Source organism: Kryptolebias marmoratus, linkage group LG20 (genome assembly GCF_001649575.2).
Source record: "Kryptolebias marmoratus isolate JLee-2015 linkage group LG20, ASM164957v2, whole genome shotgun sequence".
NCBI classification, from domain to species: domain Eukaryota; kingdom Metazoa; phylum Chordata; class Actinopteri; order Cyprinodontiformes; family Rivulidae; genus Kryptolebias; species Kryptolebias marmoratus.
In genome coordinates, this window is record NC_051449.1 from 14,223,636 (window position 1) to 14,246,268 (window position 22,633).

Here is a 22,633-nt window from a genome sequence, read left to right on the forward strand (position 1 = left end):
GTTGTTTATCACCTTAAAAGAGTAATAATCTTTTTCATGTTCAACAGAAATTGGCTTTGAACACTTATATTGTTTGCTTTGACAAGTTTTGAGTTTCTGTAATTAAAACAAATTATTTCTAGACACTCACTGGTGATTACCAGTGAAACTACTACATAATTGTGCTCATATCAGTAATCTGATGTCGGGTCATTATGGTTGAAAACAGCAACACGGCACGACGAGAAGTGTTTTCTGAAAAATACCTCATTAGGTGACTAATGTATGGAGCATCTCACGGAATGTGATCAAACTGATGGTAAATGCACTGAAATTTGCTCTAAATTGCAGCTGTGAAGACGCTTCTCGCATGTTAAACAAGAGCCGTTTGCAATTCATGAACACGGTCTGGCCTAAATGACTCGTTTGGACAGCAGGAGTTCGTAAAACAGCATTTTGGTATTATCAGGAATATCTTTAAATGGCCTATGTTCAGCAATAAATGCCCTAGTTAAAAAAGCTTAAGCTGAAACAGGAAAAAAAAGAAAAATGCACCTTAGAAGTGGAACTGTTCCAATTATTGATCTTACTTTTTTCTTAATTTCCTTACCCAATCAAAGGCCCTTTTTCCCTATAGCAAATGTCTAACACTACTGCAGTAAAATAAATAAAAACTATGCACAGCAATGGCTTAGAATGAGCTCAAATTGTCTAAAGAGCATTATGAAAACGGTGTCAAGGAAATCAATTCATTCCAGCCGTATTGCCCGAGCGGCTTGGCTCTGCACGCTGGACGCTGTTTTCAGCAGCCTCTGAATAAAACAAGACAAGGAACGGAGCCGCCGAAACATCCCCGTTTGGAAGGCTTTGAAAAGGTCAATTAATATCAACGCCAAGACAACAACAAAGTGTCTGTCTGCCCGCAATACAGGTGGCTACGCTCACAGCATCAAAGTTGCTCGCCTTGATGTTCTCCTTCCTGCCAGCTGACTGGTGCAAAGCAAAGCTAATGGAGTCTGTCCGAGCGCTTCTGACCAAAGGGAAAGTGCAACACGGGCCAAGAAGAAGGGAAACGCTGCTGCGAGAATCCGAGACTTCAAGAGGCCTTTGACATGAAACCGAAGCTGCTCCGATGAGGACACGTTTTCGAATCTGGATGGGTTTTACAGCTGCTTCTGTTCAAACAGAGCAAAAAACCCACTGAGGACTGCAGCTGAACCCTCTGACATGCCATTAATGTCATCACAAATCACGCTATCATTTCATAGCCCCCTGCTCCTAAAAGGGCCTAAATGTTCTGACAACTGGATGCGAATATTTCTCCGTTTCCAAACGACAGATGGAAGAAATCTGCCAATTCCATTAGCCTTTTTAGAGTAAGGTAAATTTCTAGCTTTTCTCAGTCAGGTACGGAGCCTTGCCCATGCCTTTGTTGGCCAGAGTGGAGATATAAGTCAGCAACGATCAGGAGGTCCGCTAAAGAGAGGAGCCCATGCGTAAAAATGACTGATTAAAAATAATTAGGGATGTGGAAATGGTCTGGAACAATAACCAGCAAACACACAGCGCTTCGGGGAAAACGGTCCATCTGCGTGTGAGGAGGAAGACCTCCCTCGGATTCACCACGGCAGAGCAATTTTCCACTTTGCAGAAGCCACGCAGCGGAAATCCAGAAAAACCTAAAACGTGCATTTTAGGAGTTTACATGATTAAACCTCCTGCCAAAAAAAAAAAAACAAAAAAATAAATAAAAAAGCAAAACAAGCAGCAGCAGCCCTTAGAAAAAACAAAACAAACAAACAAAAAAAAAAAAACGTGTCAGGATAAATAGATGTTTCATTAAATCCCACTCTGCATGTACGCCTGAGTGACTGTGTTAAAAACAAATCATCCTGAGTGTAATCCCAAACACCCCAATAACACAAAGATGTATGCATATTAGAGGGAATGTTTGGGAGAAGCAGATGCAGCAGTCACTCTATTGTCTGGAAAAACATTCTCGCTAAATAAGTCCATCCGCTTCGCCACCTGGTGCCCTGCACACCAACAAGAAAAATCATTCTAATATTAGTCTAATGGCCCATATGCATTCATAATGTGTCGATGATTGCCTCCTCAGAAGGGCTCAAAATGACATTATCATAATGGCACTCTTAGTTGGCTATAAATACAGCAGGGCAAAGGATCCTGACTTTTCGTTTTGAATACCCAAACACACAATAAAATGTTTAGATTATACATTTTTTATTTTGTCATTTTGTTGAGCATTGTTGCCGTCTATTAGACTATTTTTGTTTTGACTTCTGTTTAGAAATCTCACCTGACACAAGACTCATTCTAAGGGGGCTTTGAGACAAAAAAAAGGCACTTTAAATGAGAGGGGATGAGGAACAAAGGCGGTCTGCAAGGATCCCTCAAGCAGCTCAGCCAACAATGAGGAGAAGGTGACAGGGGACCACTCACAGCCTGATCCCAGCCCTGACAAACAAGACATCTGCGAGCCCCGCTTCCTGCAAATAATCAGTTCAAACAATAATAAAAAGATAAATGGCAGAAAATGTAAGCCCGGTGAGAGATCGGCTCCCATTACCTCGTTAGTTGGACATGTGAGAGCGAGCAGCCTGGGTGGGGTGCTCACCTTGGTGAGGAGTGCTGGCTTTTCCTCGCAGCCTGCTGCTGAATGCATGTGGGTGGATCTGCGGGGCGTAAATCCAGCGGCAGCGGAGCTCCTCTCGGTCAGTCAGAGGAACGGAACGGCTGCCTTCTTTGTGGAGCAGGAGCAGCAGCAGCAGGAGGAGGTGGAGGAGGAGGAAGAAGAAGAAGAAGAGGAGGCTGCATGCTCACATCGCCGGGGCGCCTCCTCTCCGCCCGTCTCCTCGGGACTCCGCCGGCGGCCTGACGGAGCTCTGCGGCGTGGAGGGGATGGAGGTGGAGGTGCAGGTGGAGGTGGGGGTCTCCTCAGCCCTTCGGTCGGGGGAGCATCGCTTCTCGGACGGCCTCGGAATCCTGCTGCTCGGTGCGAGACTTCCCTGCCTTCTTCCTCTCTGCCCTCCTCTTCCTCTCCTGTCCTCTCCTCCCTCCTCCTCTCTCTCTCTCTCTCTCTCTCTCTCTCTCTCTCTCTCTCTCTCTCTCTCTTTCTCTCTCACCGGATCCCCCTCCTCCCACCTCCTCCTCCCTCCTCCTCCCTCCCGTTATTCACATGACGTGATGCAGCCAAGATCTCCAACAGCAACCGTATCCCTCCTCTCCTCCATCACCCCCTGCACCCTTCCAGCTCTCCCCATGGACGGCTGACTGGTGCAGGGCTGCTGAGGTAGCCTGGTCTTGTTGGTGACCGACACCCCCCACACCCGGGGCTAAATTGAAGATAAGCACCTTGCAACCCCTGTAGATTGCCATAATGTAGTGTTTAATTAGAGGAGTCCGGTGTTGGGTCCCACAGAGCAGCACTCCAGCACTACTCTGTGGCTGGATAACACCAGGCCAGGAAAATAACACAAAGGGAAACAAAATATTTATCAAAGGGATTGAACAGGCCAAGAGTAAGAAAAGTATTGGCTTCTGGGCTAGAGCTACTTTTAGGGGCCTATCGACATTATTTTCTCATTTAATTTCAAAATTTCTAGTTACACCGAGCAGAGCTGCTCCTAGTTTTAATGCAAGGACTAAAGTCCAAAGCACTAAAAACTATAGATCACTAAAGTCTGTTCAGTCACACTTTTACTGTTTTAGTCATTGCTATGTTCATAAAAAAATAGACTGCCTGATAAAAAAAATTACCTTCATGAATAGATTTTGCTGCCTGGACATTAACAGAATTATTTAATAAGCCAGCAATGCTGCATGAGTCTTCCTCAGAGCAAAATAAATATTTACAAAACATCATGCATTAATATTACACAAACAATTTAGTGAAAGTAGTAGTGCTGTACTGAAACAGAAACAGTCAAACACCATTAATCAGTTGTTCTTTCTTTGCAGTCATGTAGGCTTGCACTTTGTTAGAAATAAGTAAAGCTTTTAGAAAACATGCATTTATTCAAAACCATAACAATTATTTTCGGGGGGCCCTGTAAACCTTGGGAGCCCCGGTGAGTAGTTTGGAAAGTGCGGCCTTGGTCGTGAACCCGTTTCTGCTCACATACAGCAGCTGAAACTCTCTGCTGCACGTAGATTTCAATCTCCACAAGGTTCATCATGTTCAGCCCAAATATGAGCTTTGTTTGGACTCATTAAATATTCGCTTTTGGGAAACGCTCCAAAAAAAACCACATTTTTTGGACTGCACCTTATCACTTAGGGCATTTAGTTTAGCTTCCCTTTACATAATTTGGACCAAAAAAAAAGTAAAAAATATATATATATATAAAATATATATATATTTTTTACTTTTCTTTGTCTCCAACTTGCAGAAAATTGGCAAAATTATACATCAAATGGTTTTTATTCCTAACAGCATTTACCAGCTAAACCTCTGGCGTTAAGTACGTTTGTTGGGATGTTTTTGGCAAGCAGCTTGGAATTAAAATGACAAAAAACGATCACCATGTGGACAACTTGTGAATAGGATGATGTCATTATTTATTTCATTAACATTACTGCATATCCAGCTCTGTAGCCCAATAATTTGCTTGATAATATAATACAAAAAGTATATAAAAAAAGAGCTCAGTTTTGAATCTTAAATAACAACAGACAGGTCCGAACTTATTCGGTCTTATTTAGGTCACACAGCTTGACAATTTTTCAGCACCACAGGGGTGAATTCGGAGGCGTTGGGAGTGTGGTGCTGGAGGTTGTTCTGACACGGCAAGATTTTATGACAGACGCTTTAATCCTTCCTTCTGACCCCCAGGCAACCCTGCTGCAAATATTCTCTGAACCTGCAACTTTTGCCAGTCCAGCTTTATCTTTATTTAGGCACGCTGCAAACACACGGTCACCTCTTGGATGTCACAAGCTCTAGTTAAAAACGCGTCTTCCACGTCCCTGTTGACTGATTGTGTGAAAGAGATGTAAAAAAAAAAAAAATCAAACAGCTGCCACCTTTTCACACAAAAAGCCACATTTCTTTCAGCATTTCACATGGTTTTTACAGGACAAAGGCTCTCAGTTTGGTGTGTTTTCTTTGTTGCTAGTGACATCTAGTGGGAGGTTATAATTATAGTACCCCTGTTCACTCGCAGAGTTAGGAGAACACCGAAAGGCTCGAGAAACTTGACGGTACTTTTTGTGGCAACTTCCACAAAAAAAAACAAAAAAAAAAAAAAACAACTCATCATTTTAATACTAGGTCAACATTTCAACATATTTCAAAATGAACACTTGGGGCTCAGTTTGATGTGTTTCTGGCATTGTAAATCTTGACACAGATTTGTCATTTCTCCAGGTTCTGCTGAGAGGTCAGAGGTCAGGTTAGCATTCAGTTTCAGTTTGACAATGTAAAACCAGCTGTCCCAATAATGGCATATTAGCAGATCAGTTCAAATCTGCTTCCTGCTAGAAAAAAGAAAAGAATCCTAGGCCCGGGTTGCCTGCGTGGGGCGTGAACCACACGTCCCGTGACCTGCCTGACAGGATTGCATTACATTATTCCCATTTCCAGAGCTGAAGCTCGGACGAAAGCGCCCTAAAATTAGCAAGGTGGGTGCCCTGTCTCTACCTCTGCCCGGCAGCAGTGACGTTAATTGCGGCCTATTTATACTTCAGGAGTTCAGGACTCAGAAAGATCGAGTTTCTGTTGTGCTTTATTTCAACGCTCTCAAGTTTATGTGAGCCCGATATAGAGCTGATACAGAGAGGTCAATGATTTCTGTTTAGTAATGCTCGCTCTGACGTAACGCAGCTAAAAAAAGAATTTTTATGGCGCTGACTCTTACGACGGGTTAGAGGGTTGATCGTGCCCTGTGACTGCAACCATCGGGGTTCATTTCAACTTGTGCAGAACTCTTGAGGAAAGTGACAAAGTTTCTTAATTTATCTTCAGAAACCCCCCCCCAAAAAAACACCATCCCAAGGGCAGGACGCGCTCTTAAGGCAAAGCCGATCTCGTTCACACACAAGCACGCAGGTTCTGTTGTGATGCTGAATTTTATTCAACAACCTTCTGCTCAGTTAAATTAAACAGTTGTGTTTACAAAGGCAGCGGCAGTTCAAAAGCCTGAATGTAAGGATTCCTGGATTTATAGAGCCTTTCAGTGTGCATTCAACTCGGCGGTGCTTAGCACACACACACACACACACACACAAACCAAACATTCATCATAACACAAGACAAAAAACATAGTTTAACAAGTATAAGACTAAGATGAAAAAAAAATGGCTGTAGAGTCATGGGTTCCAAACAATTAAAGCGCACCATACGTCAGATCTCGAGCAAATAATTTGTCAGAAACGAGGTCAAAGCTTTTTTTTTAAGTCCCCAATAAGTGTCTGAAGCTGCCCTTTTTGACTTGAAACTGAATATTGTTGCTGTTGATGTGATCGCCCGAAGAAAAATGATCTACTTCAGGCCCTGGTTTAAAACTGTTTGTTCGCACAGAGGGAGCAAACTGAGAGGGCATTCTCAGTTAATACAGTCAGATGACGGAAACTTCCTGTCAGTAAATCAGCTCCGGCTCGTTAGCCTGAAAGGATCAGCACGTGCAGCTGTTGAATAGCATCACTTAGCGTCGCTGTTGTTTGAAGTGTTTTTTTTTCCTTTCTTTTTTTGGCTTTAAAAGCCAAATTAGCCCTGACTGGAATAATACTAAATGCATTTGTTAGAAAGGTTTGTGTGGATTCAGAAGAAAAAAAAACAAAACAAAAAAAAAACAATAACAGCAGCCTGTTTTAAAAAGTCCCAATTTGTAGCGCCCATCTCCAAGTCTTTCAAGTATTTGTTCTGCAGGCTGGCGTAGAGCATCACAGTCTGAAATTTTAAGAAACTAGAGTTCCTTCTCCTCCGGAACTGACAATTTAATGCTTCAACCTTTGACTTTGTGCATTCAAGAGGTATGGCACGGTAATCCCAACCCCTTTCCCCGACTTTAAAGAGACACAGCAGATGTGAACAAGTGGAAAAAAAAACCCCACTTCAGTTTGTTTTGTTTTTTTTTTTAAATGAGTTTGCAAACCAAAACTGAACTACCACAACCACACTTCATTTTCATGCATTTCATGTGGACACTTGGATCAAATGCGTCATAAATCAGTAATACTAAAACCCACCTCTCGTAATGTTCAAGCACCAGCAGAAAACCCTCATAAGCCCAGTTAAACTGCAATGCTTCTTTTTTATTATTATTATTATTTGGTAGAATTGTCACCCAGAAATTAAACAGTAGTAGAAACCAACAATCACTTTAAAAGTCGATGTGACTTTAGGTTAGAATTAAGTGACACATGACCAGAGTGTAACCCCAGAGGCTGCTGGTTTATTGCTATGGTTTGGTCTGAGACAACGTTCAGCCTAGAGCGAAGATGAACACTGAGGAGAACAACGCAGATGACAGGTTTGTTAAGGAGCGGGGGAAGAACGGGTGGAGAAGTGCAGGGGTGTCTCCTCACAGGGGGGAGGGGGGGTGTCAGTGGAGCTCAATGAAGGCCTCCATCTCCTCAGAGATCAGTCCCCTGTAAGGCAGTCTGTGCTTCTCGACTGCGCGGGCTGCCAGGCACTGAAGGGTGATGTAGTTCAGCGGGTAGAGCGTCGGGTGTCCGCTGCTGTGCTCGTCGTACAGCTCGTGGGGCGTTTTCCTCTGCGCGTTGGTCGCGTCGAAGTGAGCCCCCGCCTTGGTCAGCAGAGCCATGATCTCCGCGCAGCCGTTGTTGGCGGCGACGTGCAGCGGCGTGTTGTTCTCGCAGTCGCGTGAATCCACATCGGCGCCGCACTCTAGGAGCAGCGCCGCCACTGCCGGGGAGGGGAAGCGGCCCACGGGATAGCGGCCCACGGACGTGGTTTCTTTGTCCACAGCCATGTGGAGGGGGGTGAAACCGTTCCGACCTCGGGGGTTGAGCTTGAGCAGCCGGTACACAGTGTGCTTCTTTTGGTGCTCCTGCTCGGGGCTACAGTCAAGCTTCTCCAGCAAAAAGATGAGGTGGAGGATGATGGAGAGCGCCTTGGTGAACTGGGGGGCTTCAGGAGGGTTGTCCCTCTGCGCCACAGCTCGCTCCACCTCACTCACGCTCTTCCCCAGCACTGTCATCAGATCCTGGAAGGTGATGCGAGTCGACAGGGTGCCTTTGGCCCTGTCCTGAAGAACGAAAGAGAAGAGCTCTGCAAAGGACAGGAAACTGGACGCCGTCATGGGACTCAAAGGATCCAGATTGCTCTGCTGCATTTCTAAAGCGTATTTCCACAGACTGATGCAGCGCTCAAAGTTGCCCGAGTCAGCATAGACAGCCCCCCGGTATCGGATGTAGTAGGACGTGTCTGGGTGGGACGGCCCAAGGATGCGCTCACGGACCAACAAGGCCTGCATCCGCATCTCGTCAGGGTCTGTGATCAAGGCCTCGAGCTCCTCAGCCGTGTTCACCTCCTGTGCGCAGCCGTAGGCAGGGATGGGGGGACCAGGAGGGGGCTTGGCCAGAGATCCAGCTTTGTCTCCTGCCTGCCTCAGCTCCATGGCTCTTCTCCAGTACCTCATGGCGCCCAACAGGTCACGCTTTTTGTCCACAAAAGTGGAGCCCAGTAGTTCGAGCGCATCGATGCGCTCCTCTCTGGAGGTGCAAGGCTGGTGGGCGAGATACTCCACGATGTTGGTGTGACCCGTTACACTAGCAGCCAGGAGGGGGGTCATCCCATATCCGTCCCTCTCCATGCGGGCATTGCACTTCAGCAGCATCTTCATGATGTCCAGGCTCCCAGACTCCGCGCAGTCGTGGAGCGCCGTGTTTCCTTTCACGCTCTTACGGTTCACGTCCGCGCCGCGGTCCAGCAGGAACTTGGCGATCTCCTTGTGGCCTTTGTAGCAGGAGATCATGAGGCAGGTGTGGCCGTGGCGGTTCGCGACCTCCATGTCAGCCCTGTGCTCCACCAGGTAGCGCACGATCTCCAGGTGGCCGTCGAAGCAGGCGGCTCGCAGCGGCGTCGAGTTGGTCAGCGTGGCGTTGTTCACCGAGGCGCCGTGCTTCAGCAGCGTCTTCACCACGGGGAGGTGACCCGCCGCCGAAGCCGCCCACAGCGGCGGAGCCCCCTCTATGGTCTCGCCGTCAAAGTTGACCGAGCCCCCGAGTTCAACATTCGCTTTACAATGTTCAAGGAAGTAATCTACGACCTCTAAGTGTCCGTACCGGGAGGCTATCAACAGAGCGGTGCTTCCCTGCGTTTTTTCCTCCGCTAAAGCCTCCAGCTCCTCGGGAGTTTTGTTGCTCAGCAACTTCTGGATAAGTTTCAGCTTACCATCTCTGGCCGCGTTGAAAACCGCCGTGCTTATATCCATTTCACAGGCTGTGTGCTGCGGCGCTGGACACCAACCCTCATAACCACTCGCGAGTGGAAAAACGGGCTCGTCCAGGTCCTAAAAAGCCGAGGAGCGGAACCGGAGTTTGGACTCGGCTCCTGGCTCACATCTTTCTGCCATTTTGAGGGTGCTGTCAAGATGGCGTTTCTGCTGTTTGACAGGTTTCTGTTTACGAGCTCGGCTGAGCATTGTGGGTAACGTAGTTTTGATGGAATTCCTCTTGGCTATGAAAGGGGAGGATTTTGTTGGTAATAAACTACATTTCCCAGAAAGCTGGCGGGTTTAAAGGCCTACCAGCTGATGGGTTCGTTTGTTATGGTTTGAACTAACAACAGGTTAGCTCAGAGTGACGGAATGTCAGCTGACAAACTAAATTTAACATTATGGGATAATAATAATAATAATAATAATAATAATAATAATAATAATAATAATAATAATAATAATAATAAAGTCGAATTGGATCATTATATTAATTCATATATATCATCATATTAATTAATTAAATGAGGAACTCAAAATTATTACAATATATCATATCATATCATATCATATCATATCATATCATATAATTACACATAACAACTAATAATAATATGTAAATAGATTGAACAATATATGCCAACCAAAAATACTGTGTTGTTGTTTTTATGGTACTTTTTAAATATTTTTTAAGCAACTAAATAAATAGATTAATAATAAACAACACGTGCTTCTTATTCAATCCGATTTTTAAATAGCTCCAAATCACCAAAAAATCTAATCTCCAAAAATAAATAAAAAAAATGCAAAGGGGTTAAACTCAAACTCAATTGCCTGTCATCCAGTTCAGTCCAGTTCATTCTAAGACAATCCAAACACAACTCAGTCCACCCACATAGACAAGTATGCTTGAAAAGAAACAAAACAACATTTTTAGCAATTAGTCCTGACTAAATTTCAGCTGAAATACCTGAAATGACTTGCTAAACACAAACAAACAGACAAAACTACACTCCTCAAACTAGTAAAGCACATCATTCAGGGGCAAGGTTGTGTCCTGAATATTGATTTAAAGCTGATTTGCATATAGTTGTATATGACCTGACCCGCTAAAATCATAATCCTGTCTTCACATACATCCGTAAATTTAACTGAATGAATTAAATGATATGAATACCTTGTGCATTAATTGATTTAGTTAAGATTTAATGACTTGAAAAAAAATTTTTACTTTCAGAAAACTTGAAAATTTGAACAATTTTCTTTTGCATCGTGTTACAAGAACACAATATAAATTCCAAACGGTATAAATGTTTGTATGTGTGTCTGTTTGTGACCAAAATATTTCCTGAACAACTGGATGGATTTTAATGAAACTTGCATAAAGTAATCATTGGATATACATCTACAGCTGATCAGAGCAGGGCCTTCAGCTTGGATCTAAGATGTGGTCCTGCAATCTGCGCTTCTGAGTACCTAAAAAATGTTGTGCTTCTACACAACGTTTTGTAGACAGTGTAATGACTTAATGGTGCATTCAAGTACAACCTGCACATTAAATAATCCACATTGAAAAATTGGATTAGAAATACTGGAATGCACCATGAAGTTTAAATGAGCTGCCTGGTGTCAATTCTCAGTCATTAAGGACATGGAAAATTAAAACAAAACAAAATTACATTTAAAACAAAGCAAATGCGTTTTTATACTATAGCTAAAGAAACAAACTAACACTACTGACGCAGGTCAATAATGTAGTTTTAGTATGATGTTTTTTTATTAAATAAAACTATATTTTCTTCAGCAATTTGTCAATGTGCAATAAAATATATTTTCTTGTCTTTGCTACTTTTACTAATATGATGTATGTCTATAATTACTCTCCTTTCTGTCACTGACGTTTTCCTCTCTGTCTTATAAAAGCAGGTTTGAACACATTGTCACGGGTACTTCAGGTAGAACAATGCTGCTTCAGTTTCCAGGCAGAGCAATTTTCTTGTAATCTAACCATTAATACAAAAACAAATAACACAAAGTAAAGGTGACTTGTTAGATATCGTGTTTTCAAGCAATAATTAAGAAAAAAGTGGTTGTTCCACAGCATGCATGAAAACCTTTTCTCATCAACTAACAGTACAAAACTTCTTTCCACAAAGTTTCAAACTTTCTGCATCTGATCTAATTGATTACAACTAAACCCTCTAATTGCTTTTTTTATTAAATACGGTTTCTCAGTCTTTAGAGTCTGGGACCTTAGTTGAACTTTCACTTTTTAGCAATTTGCCTCTCAAAGTTGTCATCTGCCTGCAGAGGCGAAAATAATTACACTTTCTTTTTTTTTTATCTCTCCACTTTATCTCTTTGCTCTCAGCTCTGCAAGAAATGATTCTTCTCCAGAGTCATGGATGAGCGTGTCCCAGACGGGTGCTTGTTGAGAGTTATTTCAGGACTTTAGAAGTTAATAGAGTTGGCTAGACAATCGCCCTCAGGTAAAAGCCTGAAAGTGTTCAGAAAAACAAGGTTTTACTATTCTTTTAAACCTACTTTTTCCCCCCTCCTCAGAGGGCTATAGTGTGTTCCCTTATGTCCTCTTTAAGAGGGAGTTGACACCTGGCACAAATTCCTAATTCAGATTTTAAAAAATCAAAAATGAAATTACTTTAATGCCTTACTTCTGGGTTCTCCAACATGTAATTCTGCTTTTTTACCAGCAGAGGAGGCATAAGCTCAACTTTAGGATAATGTTCTTTAATATTCTCTGCAGGCCTTTGTGTGTACATCCTTTGTATCAGAGAAAACACATTTTCATTAACCAACCCTTTGAAACACATATATAATGACTCTAAAGAAATGTCCTGAGCAGATGGTGAGAGGGATTAGGAGCCATAACTCGACTTCCTGTCGTTCTCAATAACCATTTGAAACTCACAGGAGGACAGCATCAATTGGATGTGTGGTTTTAAAATTAAACAGGGAGTTTGAATGCTCACAGAGACAATATTGCATGCAGACGACCACAAATGACACTCAGTCCTCGCCTGTCTCTGAGAACCCGGGAAGCTTTGAGGGAGCAAGAGGAGGCTTTAGAATCATTTCCAGAGATTACTTTTTTTAATCCCCAGGAGTTATTGGAAGGCAAACCCACTGAGACCAAGGTGTGAATAAATAAAATGAATAAGCAGGGGCTTTTCTGCTCTTTATTTTTATGTTCCGAAACATATTACATCTTTCATATTTACAAAACATTCACAAAATCCAGTTCCCACAAAATGAGTCTTCCATGCACGCAGGATTCCACAGATACATGCAAAACTCTACGTACAGTGTTAAGATTTTATACAAAAATACAACTTCAAGTTAAACTAGATCATTTTAGCAAAACAGCTGATGGGCCTTAAACATCCAAAATGCTGATTGTGGAACTCAAAGTTTAAAGAGAAACAAACGACAACACAGATCTGCCGTTCACGTGGCTTATTTACTGACGAGCATTCAAAGTTTGTTGGTTTGTCTTTTTTGTTTGTTCCGCATAACAAACTAATAACGACAACTTGACGAAGTCTAACTTAATTTACACGCACAGCACAGTGTGCACAATGCACCTTTTCATCAGTATGCTTCCTGTTTTTCAGTACTTGTCAGATCTGTGAATTGGGGATAAAAAGGTCAGCGGAGGGGAGGGGTCCCCCTTTCTCTGAGCTGTACGAGCTTTCACCGGAGCCTTGACAGGGGCTCCCTAGAGGCCCGCGAGCAGCTCGCTGAGCAGCACCTCCCTTTCTCCTAGAAGCACGTCTCTCTTCAGACTGGTTCCTTTGTTCACAACCTTTATCTTCATGGCCAGACTCTTCACTTGCGCCTGGGGCAGCGCGTCGAAAAAGAAGTCCTCGTTGAACACCGGGTTCCTGCTGTTCTTGATGATGGTGCTCCGTTGTTTCTGCTGCTTCCCTGGGTTCAGGTAGAGCGCCACGCAGCAGTTGATGCTTTTCGGGTCCGTCTGCCTGTTGTACAGGGCCTCGGCCGCGAGCACGCGCACCCTTAGCCGCGCGGCCTCCGGGTCGTAGTGGGTGCTCAGCCTCAGCGTCCCCCCCTTGTGGAGGTTGATGGTGTGCTCACGCTGCAGGAGATCCGACGCTGCGCCCCTGGAGCCGCCGGTTTTACATCCGCGGAAGGCAGGGGAGGGAGGGCAGCGCGTGCGGCGCCGCTGCATGTTGGGGCTGTTGTCTGCTGAGCTGCATTCATCGGTGGAGAGAGAACTGTGGCGAGCCAGGGAGCGCTTCGCACGAGACACCTTTAGAGAAGGAAAACAAAAAGTGAGGTAACTGTGAGCAAGGATGTCATAACTTCAAATTGCACTGAAAGCACGTGGACACAAAGGCATCACCTTGGCCTGTGTCTCTTGTGTGATGGAGCGAAGGAGGGAGGCAGATCGGGACAGGAGGGGGGAGTTAAAGGGGGAAGACTCGGCAGAGGAGCAGGTGTCGCTCTCCCCGCCGCTGAAATAGCGGTAGGGGTTGGGGTCCGCCGGGGCCAGCAGAGTACCCCCTTGAGAACGCCTCTGGGAGTTCGGGGAGGTTAGAGGGCTGTTGGGGTTGCTGTGGAACAGGCTTTCCTTACGGCGGGTGTGAGGAGACTCCATCAGGGTGGAGAAGCCGTACGAGGTTTGAGCTTTGGGGACGTATGGCAGGGACATGGCAGTCTGTGACTGGGGGTCAGCGTTGGTGTTGACATCGACGCCCAGCCTGCTCGCAGCCCCGGAACCTGGCTCATCAGCACTCTCTATCTGGATGATGTGACGGTTGGCAGACTTCTGGAGACTGCGGGAGAAGAGGCGGGGGCTACAGGGGCTTTTGCTGCTTCGAGCCCTGGGGCTCTGGCTGCAGATGGCGTGGTCGGAGGAGGAGGGCCTCAGAGGGGAGCGGTGTTTCGCCTCAGGGCTGGAAGACTCCTCCGGTGGGCAGCAGATAAGTTTGGGTGGGATGAAGAAATCCGGGATCCTTTCTGGAGTTAGTACGTTGGCATACACAGAGACTGGAATGGCCTCTGTTGTCTGCGGGGGCTGGGAATGTGTCCCACTGCTCTCCACGGAGCTGCGGAGCTTCTCCAGTAACCACATGCCCACTCAGACACCTCAGCTCACAGTTTATCTATCAACAGACAAGTGATGCACGAAGAAGAGACAACATGTTAACAAGCTGCAGACAAACATAATCACAGGCAAAAAAGTGAAGCAGAATCCAACATCACAACTGTCTGTTTCATAACATCATAAACAACAAACCTCCTTTAGAAGCAGGAAGCTTTTAAACTGAAAAGACTGAACTGCATCATATATCAGTGTCAAAGAAGTGGCTATATTTCCTCAAAAATATAACTTTTTAACATAATCTACAAGAACCACGTCAACGTAAAAACTATTAAACAAGAAAAATAAATCTAAAATAAACTACATTTAATGACGAGACAAACTACTTTTTCTACATCACGAAATGGGTCTGGAATGTTAATTACTTCATAATAAAAGCGCAACAACGAGTCTAAATAACTTTTTCGAGAAAGACGCGGTGAGTATTTCAGTCGGACTTTTGGAGTCAGACAAACCCACCTGTTGGCTGGTAAACTCTTCTTTTTCTCCTTCCAGAAAAGCGAAACGCAGAGGCGCTGGTTCGCAGCCTCTCCAAGCGCTCCGTGCGTAAAAAGGTGCTCTCCTGCCGCCTGCTCCTCGGCGCTCACCAGCGGGGAAGGTGTGAGGGGGGGACTTTCTGGATCAGGCACTCCCGCTTTATAAGCCAGGGTCTCTCTGACTTCTGAGCCAATGAGAAGGTGGTGAGACCTTCCCATGATATTTACCATAAAACTGTTCGGCGCGCGCGCGCAGGCACGCGCAACAAGGGGAGGAGAGAATGGGGGGGCATTTATGAGCTGCTGCCTCATCACCCACTTAACTGTTGGAATGACTTGTTTCTTAGACTTCTGTTGATTTATGTTTTTTTAAATAATCCTTTAGATAAAACACCACTGTGGTTGCATTAGTTGTTCACGTGACAGTTGTTTTCTTTTTCAAAGACTAAAATAGTCTGTCAGAAGAATCTGATCAAGAAACGAACACCATAACTGGACTTCCTTGTAAACTAGTTATGTAAAGGAACAATATGCTGTCTCTTACCACCATCTGCACTCGTTTATCAATGAAGAAAGAGCGTTTGTCTTTATGTGCTGAAGATTGTCTTTTTTCTACAGAAACTAAGTGTAAACATGATGACAAACATAGCAGGAAAATCCCCCAACATGGGCTTGGTGGAATAGTTATGAACAATTAATATCTTACCTGTTGTAGCTGACTGTCTGAACGACCCCAGTTTGGAAAAAAAATAAAGTTTAAATCTGACCAGAAAGAAAATATGAGCTAAAAGCTTGTTCAAGATGGGCCAAGACCAAAATGCTGCCATCTTGAAACCACTCCAATCTCAAGAATTCCTTAGTGGTTCATGTGAACAATATTTTATAAACCTTCAACTGCTTTCATTTCACATTACAGGGTTATTTTGGCAGAACTTAGAGGTGTAACGGTACATGCTAGAGATGGGATTTATGACTTTTTGAAGGGATCCAGATCCATTACCTTCACACAGTCACATGGTACTGCCAGTGATGTATTTACTGCTTACTGTTTACAGTTCAGATTGGGTTAAAAAAAGGCAATAAAGTAAGACTTTTTTATTTTATAGTGAATGTAGCAGTTGATAAATCCTATCTTGCTGTATATAAGCTGCTACTTTAGACCCTCCCTACTAGCAAGGGTGTTTTTGTTTTTATTTCTTTGTTTCTGCCTCTGGGAGGGTTATTGGCTGTATAAATAAAAATGAAAATAGTAGCATTTAGCATTTGTTTCTCATTCTTGCTGTACCAAACTAATACCGAACCGTGACCATTTTTATCTACAACAGGTAAGCTATTAATTGTTTCATAACCAGTCCACAGAACCCCACTTCAAAAGATCTGAGCTAAAAATGTTTAAATCTATGTCCAAACTGCATTGCTCTTAGTTTCACATCAGCCACTACAGCTTGTAGTAACAAAGAAATCATGTCTGAAGCACCTTCAGCTCCATTTAGTTGTTTCTGCACATATATATATATATATATTATTATTTTTTTCCAAATCCCAGTTTACCCATAAATCTTCCTGTCACAGTCATGCTGCTGACTTTGATATACTGCCAGAGCGTGTCCCACGTGGAGCCTTTAGATCTGTACGTCCTGCTGTTTTTACTGCTTCAAACTCCAACAAAGACCTGTAACACAGCTTCCTTCTTCAGATGCAAACTCTGGAACAGGTTTCCCGCTGGTGTAAAAACGGCACATCAAATGAGTTGCTTCATTCCCGCAGAAAAGTCTCTTCTCAGAGAAAAACAATACCTTTTTATCCACGACTTATAGAAATCAAAGGCGTTCCACTAAAGAGATTAGCCAATTTAAAAAATAAAAAAAAATGTAATAAAGGAATGTTAAAAAAATATGAAGTGCTTCAGCAATTACACTAATAAAAACTAATTTTCTCCTCATAACCAGGAGGATTTTCTAAGAATACTTCCTATTTGGGCTCTCAAACTTAAAAGAACAAAAGTTAGACATTTTTTTTGTACTCCTTTTGACACAACACATTACCAAATGTTAAAAAATAATAAGCATATTTAGCAAAAAGTTGTGGCTTTAGTGTTTAGTGTTTTCTTTGTTATTTTTTTCCATATATTTCCTCATATATCCTCTATTTGTTTTCAACTAACCTAAAATAGGCAAAGTTGGTAGTGTGTGGAACATAAACAAACTTTCAGAAAGTAATCGTTGGATGGACATCTTGACTGATCTTTGGAGTCAATGCAATTAAAGATGGCATCTACAGCTAATAGTAATTACCAAACACAGGAATGGTTATAACTAAGTCATTTTTAGAGATATTGAGCTAAAATCTGATTTGGTAGTAGATGCTATTTTACATCTGTTTTTGCATTTCAGGCCCAGGATCATTCCAAACAACTTTGGGAAACACATAATAAATCTTTTTTTGCAATTGTAATGTTGTTCTAACTGTTCTCAGTTGACTTATACAAATTTAAAGTAATAGTTCATTTGTGCTTTCTATTTTCTCACCAGATGTTTTTGGAAATACATCCTAAGGTGTCCCTAAATACATTTTTATTATTTCCTTGTTTTATTTGCTATCTCCTGCATTTTCTGAACGTTTTCTGACGTGTTTCTCTGACTCACAAAAATGTCAATTGATACATCGCTGATCAAAGTGTTTATTTATATTTACTAAGAACTAATTTCTTCATTAAGCCCTTCTTTGGTGACACTGAGCCTCACAGTTACTGTCTGCACTTTCAAACCAAAATAAAAAGGTGCATGGAGAAAACTGTCTGAAGCCACAGAGACTGGTCAGATAAAAGTAACATTCAGTGTTAAACTGTCTTTGTCTTCCATCTAGGGCAGTTTCTGTTTAGAGAAAGCCAAAAATGTATTCAACCCACAGTGTTTTTGTCAGGTGTTAAACAAGGAGGTGGATCTGTCATGGTATGAGCAGCCATCTCGTAGGAGTGAGTTGGACCAGTCAATGTTCTGCAGGATCTACATCGACATTGTAACATGACTAAATGATTAAACATGATTAAAAAAGGGACCGTTTCAATGAAGTCTGATCAACTTCAAAAAACGATGACTGAATTGATCATTTACTCTTGTTTATTCTACAATCTGATTGAAAAGATTGCCGCCCCACACGGACTGATTAAAGCAACAAGTTGCTCTGTAGCCTGGGCTTCGTGAGACTTGACAAATTCTGCTCTCCTTAAATGAATTGTGAAGCGATCGCTGAGCACATACATGAAGAGGGACGTACAGGTAGCCACAGCGGTTCAGGGGGACTGGGGACCATCCAGGAAGACATGGAAGATACTCCTCATGGGGTTTGGATCTTCTCAAAGCTGTTGCCAGGCGTTTTAGACCCGCAGTCTCTCCCACAGGGTCGATTTTTTTGAACAGTTTTGTCAAAAGTGGACTTCCTCAAGTTGATTCAGGCTCGGTGAAGCTGTATTTAAGGCTGTCAGAATACCTGGTGCTGCTGATGGTACGGATTGGCATTTTTGTCAACAGATTTCTTCTTGACATGCTCCAAATAAACAAGCCAAGCTTCCTCCACAAACCGAGGACAGCAGCAACCCAGATGAGCTGTATTTGCTCGCCTGCTGGGTTCAAGGCTGCCAGGTCCTGCTGTGATGAATCGCACAAGGACATAAATGCAGGCCCACGGGGATCGAACCAAAGTCTACGAGCATGAATCCACTGTATGAAACAACGCTGGTCGAAAGGTGGAGAAAACACACTTAGGCTGTGTTTGAACTGTTCCCTGGTTTACTATATAGTGCTGTACAAAGTTGTCTCATGGCGTCACAGTGGTGTACAGACGTTGTACACAACATCAGTGGAAACGGACCATAATGCACTGCGGCCTGAGCTTGAAAAATTAGGGGGAAAAAAAGAGTTATATTTAAAACATTTAAGAGTAAAAATGAAACATGGCAAAGTTGTAGGCTGAATTGCAACATAAAGCAAGCTGAATTTAAATCATTATAAAGCAGTGTGGCTCATTTTTATTATCTGCACTCATACTAATATGTAATATTGATTCATGATTTCAGTATGTTGAAGCTTTTTCATTACAGCTGCAATCCGTGCTCGTGTGGCAAGATACAGTGAAACAACAAAGCGTAACAGACATGTGTAAATACATTTTATGTCTGTGTTATGGAGACAGAAGGTGTTAATTAGGTTTTTTTACATATCAAACCAGTGATAGTATGCAGTCCATCATCACATTCAGGCGTGTATTTCAACGTTTCTTGTTGGCGTTTGTTTATGCAACACCTGGCTGTAAATACTCATTGCATGATTATGAAGTATGCTGCATTAAAGTTGCGTTCGAAATGCAAAAACACCAAGCAGTCCACTATATAGTCTTCTATATCGTCTTATATATAGTAACCATGATGTAGCGAGTGAAAAGAACAAGTGAACATGAACACAGCCTCAGGGAGCTAAATACTAACAAAGAACAACTGAAATTAAAGTTAATTTTGCTGCTGTTCATTTCATCAATACACATAAATCCATACTGTGACACATCTTGTGTTATTCTGAAAATAAACAAAAATAAATATCGACAACATGAAAACAGCTGCAAAGAGACTTGAGCAAAGTTAGAAACTCAAACTGTGCAAAGGCTGGACCAGAATAATAAAATCAAAATTAAAAAAAAGATTTAAATACATTATTGTCTGAAGGTACATGCTGGTGTCAGGAAATAAATCCTGTTTCTCAGTCTTACAGCCGCTGGGAAGAAGCTGTTGTACATTCTGGTGGTTTTTGCTCTCATATTTCTTGCCAGATGGCAGAAGATCAAGAAGTCCATGAGTTGGACTGAGTCCATGAGCACAGTTTATTGATTTTAGTTTGGTTCTTTTTGTTGATGCGTTATTAGAAACTGTACTCATTGCTGACTTGGTAGTTAGACATTTTACAGCTTCTGTTGGACTTTTATCAACTGTGATAGTTTGTAAATGTGCAAAAAAAACCAAACTTTGGCTTGATTTTTCATAGATGTCATAAAGTGACGGAGAGTGAGACCCCAAAGAGGCTGTAAATTCTTTCTGTCAGAGGTACAGCAGCTGACAGATTTAAAGTTTCCATTTATCTCTTTAGTTTTTGCTTCTTTGACTAACAGCAACAACACCTTCATGATGATGGTAACTATGAGAATGCTGAGTCAGCATTCACTTATTGTTTTCTTGTTTATAGTTTCTTTTGTATGTTTTTTGTAAGATCCCAACTACTTCAGCATATTTTCAGCTGTTTTAATCATTCATATATCAGGATATTATGGCTGTGACTTTTTGTAACTTTTATACTTTTTGAAATATTTCACTATATTTACATTTTTTTCCCCATTATTGAAATAAATAAAGAACTTTTCCCATCCTGGAAAACCTTTGTACTTTTTGGAACCAGCGTACTTGCTTCATTTTTAGCTTTTAGCTACCATTTGGCTAATTTTAGCTTTTAGCTAATGCTTGGCTGGTTTTAGCTTTTAGCTACAGCTTTTGTTTTTGTAGTTTAGCTGCTGTTTTTACTCAATTTTGGTGACTCTTTTGCTAATTTCTGTGAGGATTCCAGGTCCTCCTCAGCTGTTGGTCATCCTGCTGATTACCAAGGCTGGTATTTAAGCCTCAGTCCTGTCTAGACTCAATGCTGCGTCATTGCATAGCTTTTAGTAGCTCAGTCTAAGTCTACATTTACTTTTTTATTTGCCTCTATGCTCCAACAGACTTTATGCGTTCCAAGAACCATTCAGCAAACTTTTCTCCTTCATCCAAGTGAACCCCGGAAACAAGAACTACCTTCAACCTGCAACTTGGAACCTGCTCAGGATTTACAACCAACGTCAGCTCTGAGCTGCCACTCTCCACCTTTACCTTCAACCTGGACTCAGCCACAGCAATTGGACCTGGAATCCTATTCCCCTCCAAGCCTAACAACAAGAAAGACACAGTAAGCCACAGTATCAAACTCAACTCCAAGCCGAATTTACAACTGAACTATACTCACCCATTCCCTTCTTTGTTTCAGCTCTCCGTTTTGCCCTGCCAGCCTTACCCTTTCCCCTATCCAATAAACACTGTTATTTTTACTTACCTGTTGTTCTGTTTCTGTGCAACGACTCTGGCTTTAAAAACTATTACCAATCATTATGACAATGTTAGTGTTTGTTCTGATCATTTTATCTTTAACAAATATATTTCAGCTTTAATAAATGTCAAATGTCAGGTTATCAGCACTCAACAGCCCCGCTGCATTTTCACAGACAATCCAGTTTCTCTGTATTTTGTTTGAATTATGGATCATATTTAAAGTTCTGGACCTGTGGCAGTTCATCAGTTGAAGAGGTGAAAGTGTTTATTAAAATAAAAGGGAAGAAGAAGAACATATGGTTTAAAGAGTGCACATCATACATTTTCTATTGGTGCATATTCAGAGAAACTGACAGCAAACATCTAAGCACACTGCCCAAAAGTAAAATAAGTTGAAATCTGGTTTTATCCTGTTTCTCTGCTTGATACATAATGGAAATATCTGTGTTTACTTAACTGATATCTATCACCCACTGCCATGAAGTATCCAAATGTGTGTGTGTGTGTGTTTATCTTTGGTAACATCAGTCAGGTGTCAGCCTGCAAGTAATGCTTTTTTGTGAATCTGATGGTAATTTTCTCAGTTAATGGGAACAAGCGCCTGACTCCAGAGAAACTCCATCACAATGCTAACGTCATGCAAGCAACAATAATGAAATCTAAAAGTGATCAGAAAATTGGCTGGCATGCTATATTGTAGCTGATAATCGTCACAAAGATGTATGTTTGAGGCTTTAATGGCAAAAACAAACTTGCAGAAAGTTCTCAGAGTGGAAAGAGCCCAGATTTTTGATTCATATGTTCATGTTTAATTGGGGGAAAAAAAAATCCATCTGCAATTTGAGAGTTTCACTGCTAATGCAGTTTCTTTTATTGTGAATTTGCATTTTGTGTGCTTAAAGTTGGAACACAAGTAGTCTAAGCTGTAAAATCTAAATCTATAAATAACCAATTAAGGGCTCAAAATAACGGTAAAAATGAGGTCCATTCAGGCAAATCTTTTTTTTAAAGTAAACTGTGTTCAATTATAGATTAGTGATGAACCATTAGAGTTGTATGATTCATCCACCGGCGGTCCATTTAGACATTCAACAAAAGAACTGACTCCCCAAATCGTTTTTTATTTTATTTTTACCTTCACCAAAAGATTTACTACATTCAAGCTTTGTTGTGCTTAAAATAAGAATAAAAATACTACAAATGGTGTAAAGTACCCAATACACTCTTTTTTTTTTCCAAGTAACTTTTTAATAACTACCTAAAGCAGGAAGCTCCGTATGGAGTTAGATTTGTTTCACAATTATTCAATCAAAAAAAAAATCATGTCAACCAAAAAAAGGAGTACTCAATCAAAAAAAAATCATGTCAAACAAAAAAAGTAGTATTCAATCAAAAAAATAATAATGTCAAACAAAAAAACATCTTAAAAACTTTTTAACCATAATAATATTTTTTTACGAAACAAAAATTTATTTAAAGATTTTTTTTTTTT

The 22,633-nt window shown here is 42.0% G+C and overlaps 3 protein-coding genes across 10 annotated transcripts in view; all 3 read right to left on the reverse strand.

The window, feature by feature from the left end:
• The window catches only part of LOC108239490 (receptor-type tyrosine-protein phosphatase S), a 79,418-nt gene extending 76,357 nt beyond the window's left edge, over window positions 1–3,061 (reverse strand). For 7 of the 8 annotated variants that reach the window (XM_037981960.1, XM_017422215.3, XM_017422212.3 and 4 more), the window contains exon 1: window positions 2,618–3,061. The gene's annotated coding sequence lies outside the window, so the exon portion shown is untranslated. Of the gene's footprint in view, window positions 1–2,569 lie in introns of all 8 variants that reach the window. The other variant, XM_017422211.3, reaches the window with a different exon arrangement.
• Window positions 3,062–4,546: 1,485 nt separating this feature from the next.
• On the reverse strand, window positions 4,547–9,577 carry fem1a (fem-1 homolog a). Its single transcript, XM_017422318.3, has one exon. It carries the CDS (start codon window positions 9,396–9,398, stop codon window positions 7,545–7,547), a length of 1,854 nt encoding a protein of 617 aa, XP_017277807.1. The 5' UTR covers window positions 9,399–9,577; the 3' UTR covers window positions 4,547–7,544.
• Window positions 9,578–12,590: 3,013 nt separating this feature from the next.
• Window positions 12,591–15,251, reverse strand: LOC108239450 (C2 calcium-dependent domain-containing protein 4C). Its single transcript, XM_017422160.3, has 3 exons — window positions 15,004–15,251; window positions 13,783–14,545; window positions 12,591–13,689 (listed from the first exon to the last, which is right to left on the reverse strand). Exons 2-3 carry the CDS (start codon window positions 14,512–14,514, stop codon window positions 13,138–13,140), a joined length of 1,284 nt encoding a protein of 427 aa, XP_017277649.1. The 5' UTR covers window positions 14,515–14,545; window positions 15,004–15,251; the 3' UTR covers window positions 12,591–13,137.
• Between the last annotated feature and the right edge of the window lie 7,382 nt (window positions 15,252–22,633).

What these genes read in the sequence shown, in the direction of transcription:
- fem1a (XM_017422318.3), bottom strand. Translation starts at nt 9,398, where the DNA reads ATGGATATAAGCACGGCGGTTTTCAACGCGGCCAGAGATGGTAAGCTG.
- LOC108239450 (XM_017422160.3), bottom strand. Translation starts at nt 14,514, where the DNA reads ATGTGGTTACTGGAGAAGCTCCGCAGCTCCGTGGAGAGCAGTGGGACA. An exon ending in CACAAGAGACACAGGCCAAG is followed by an intron (nt 13,690 to 13,782) that starts GTGATGCCTTTG and finishes CCTTCTCTAAAG; the next exon opens with GTGTCTCGTGCGAAGCGCTC.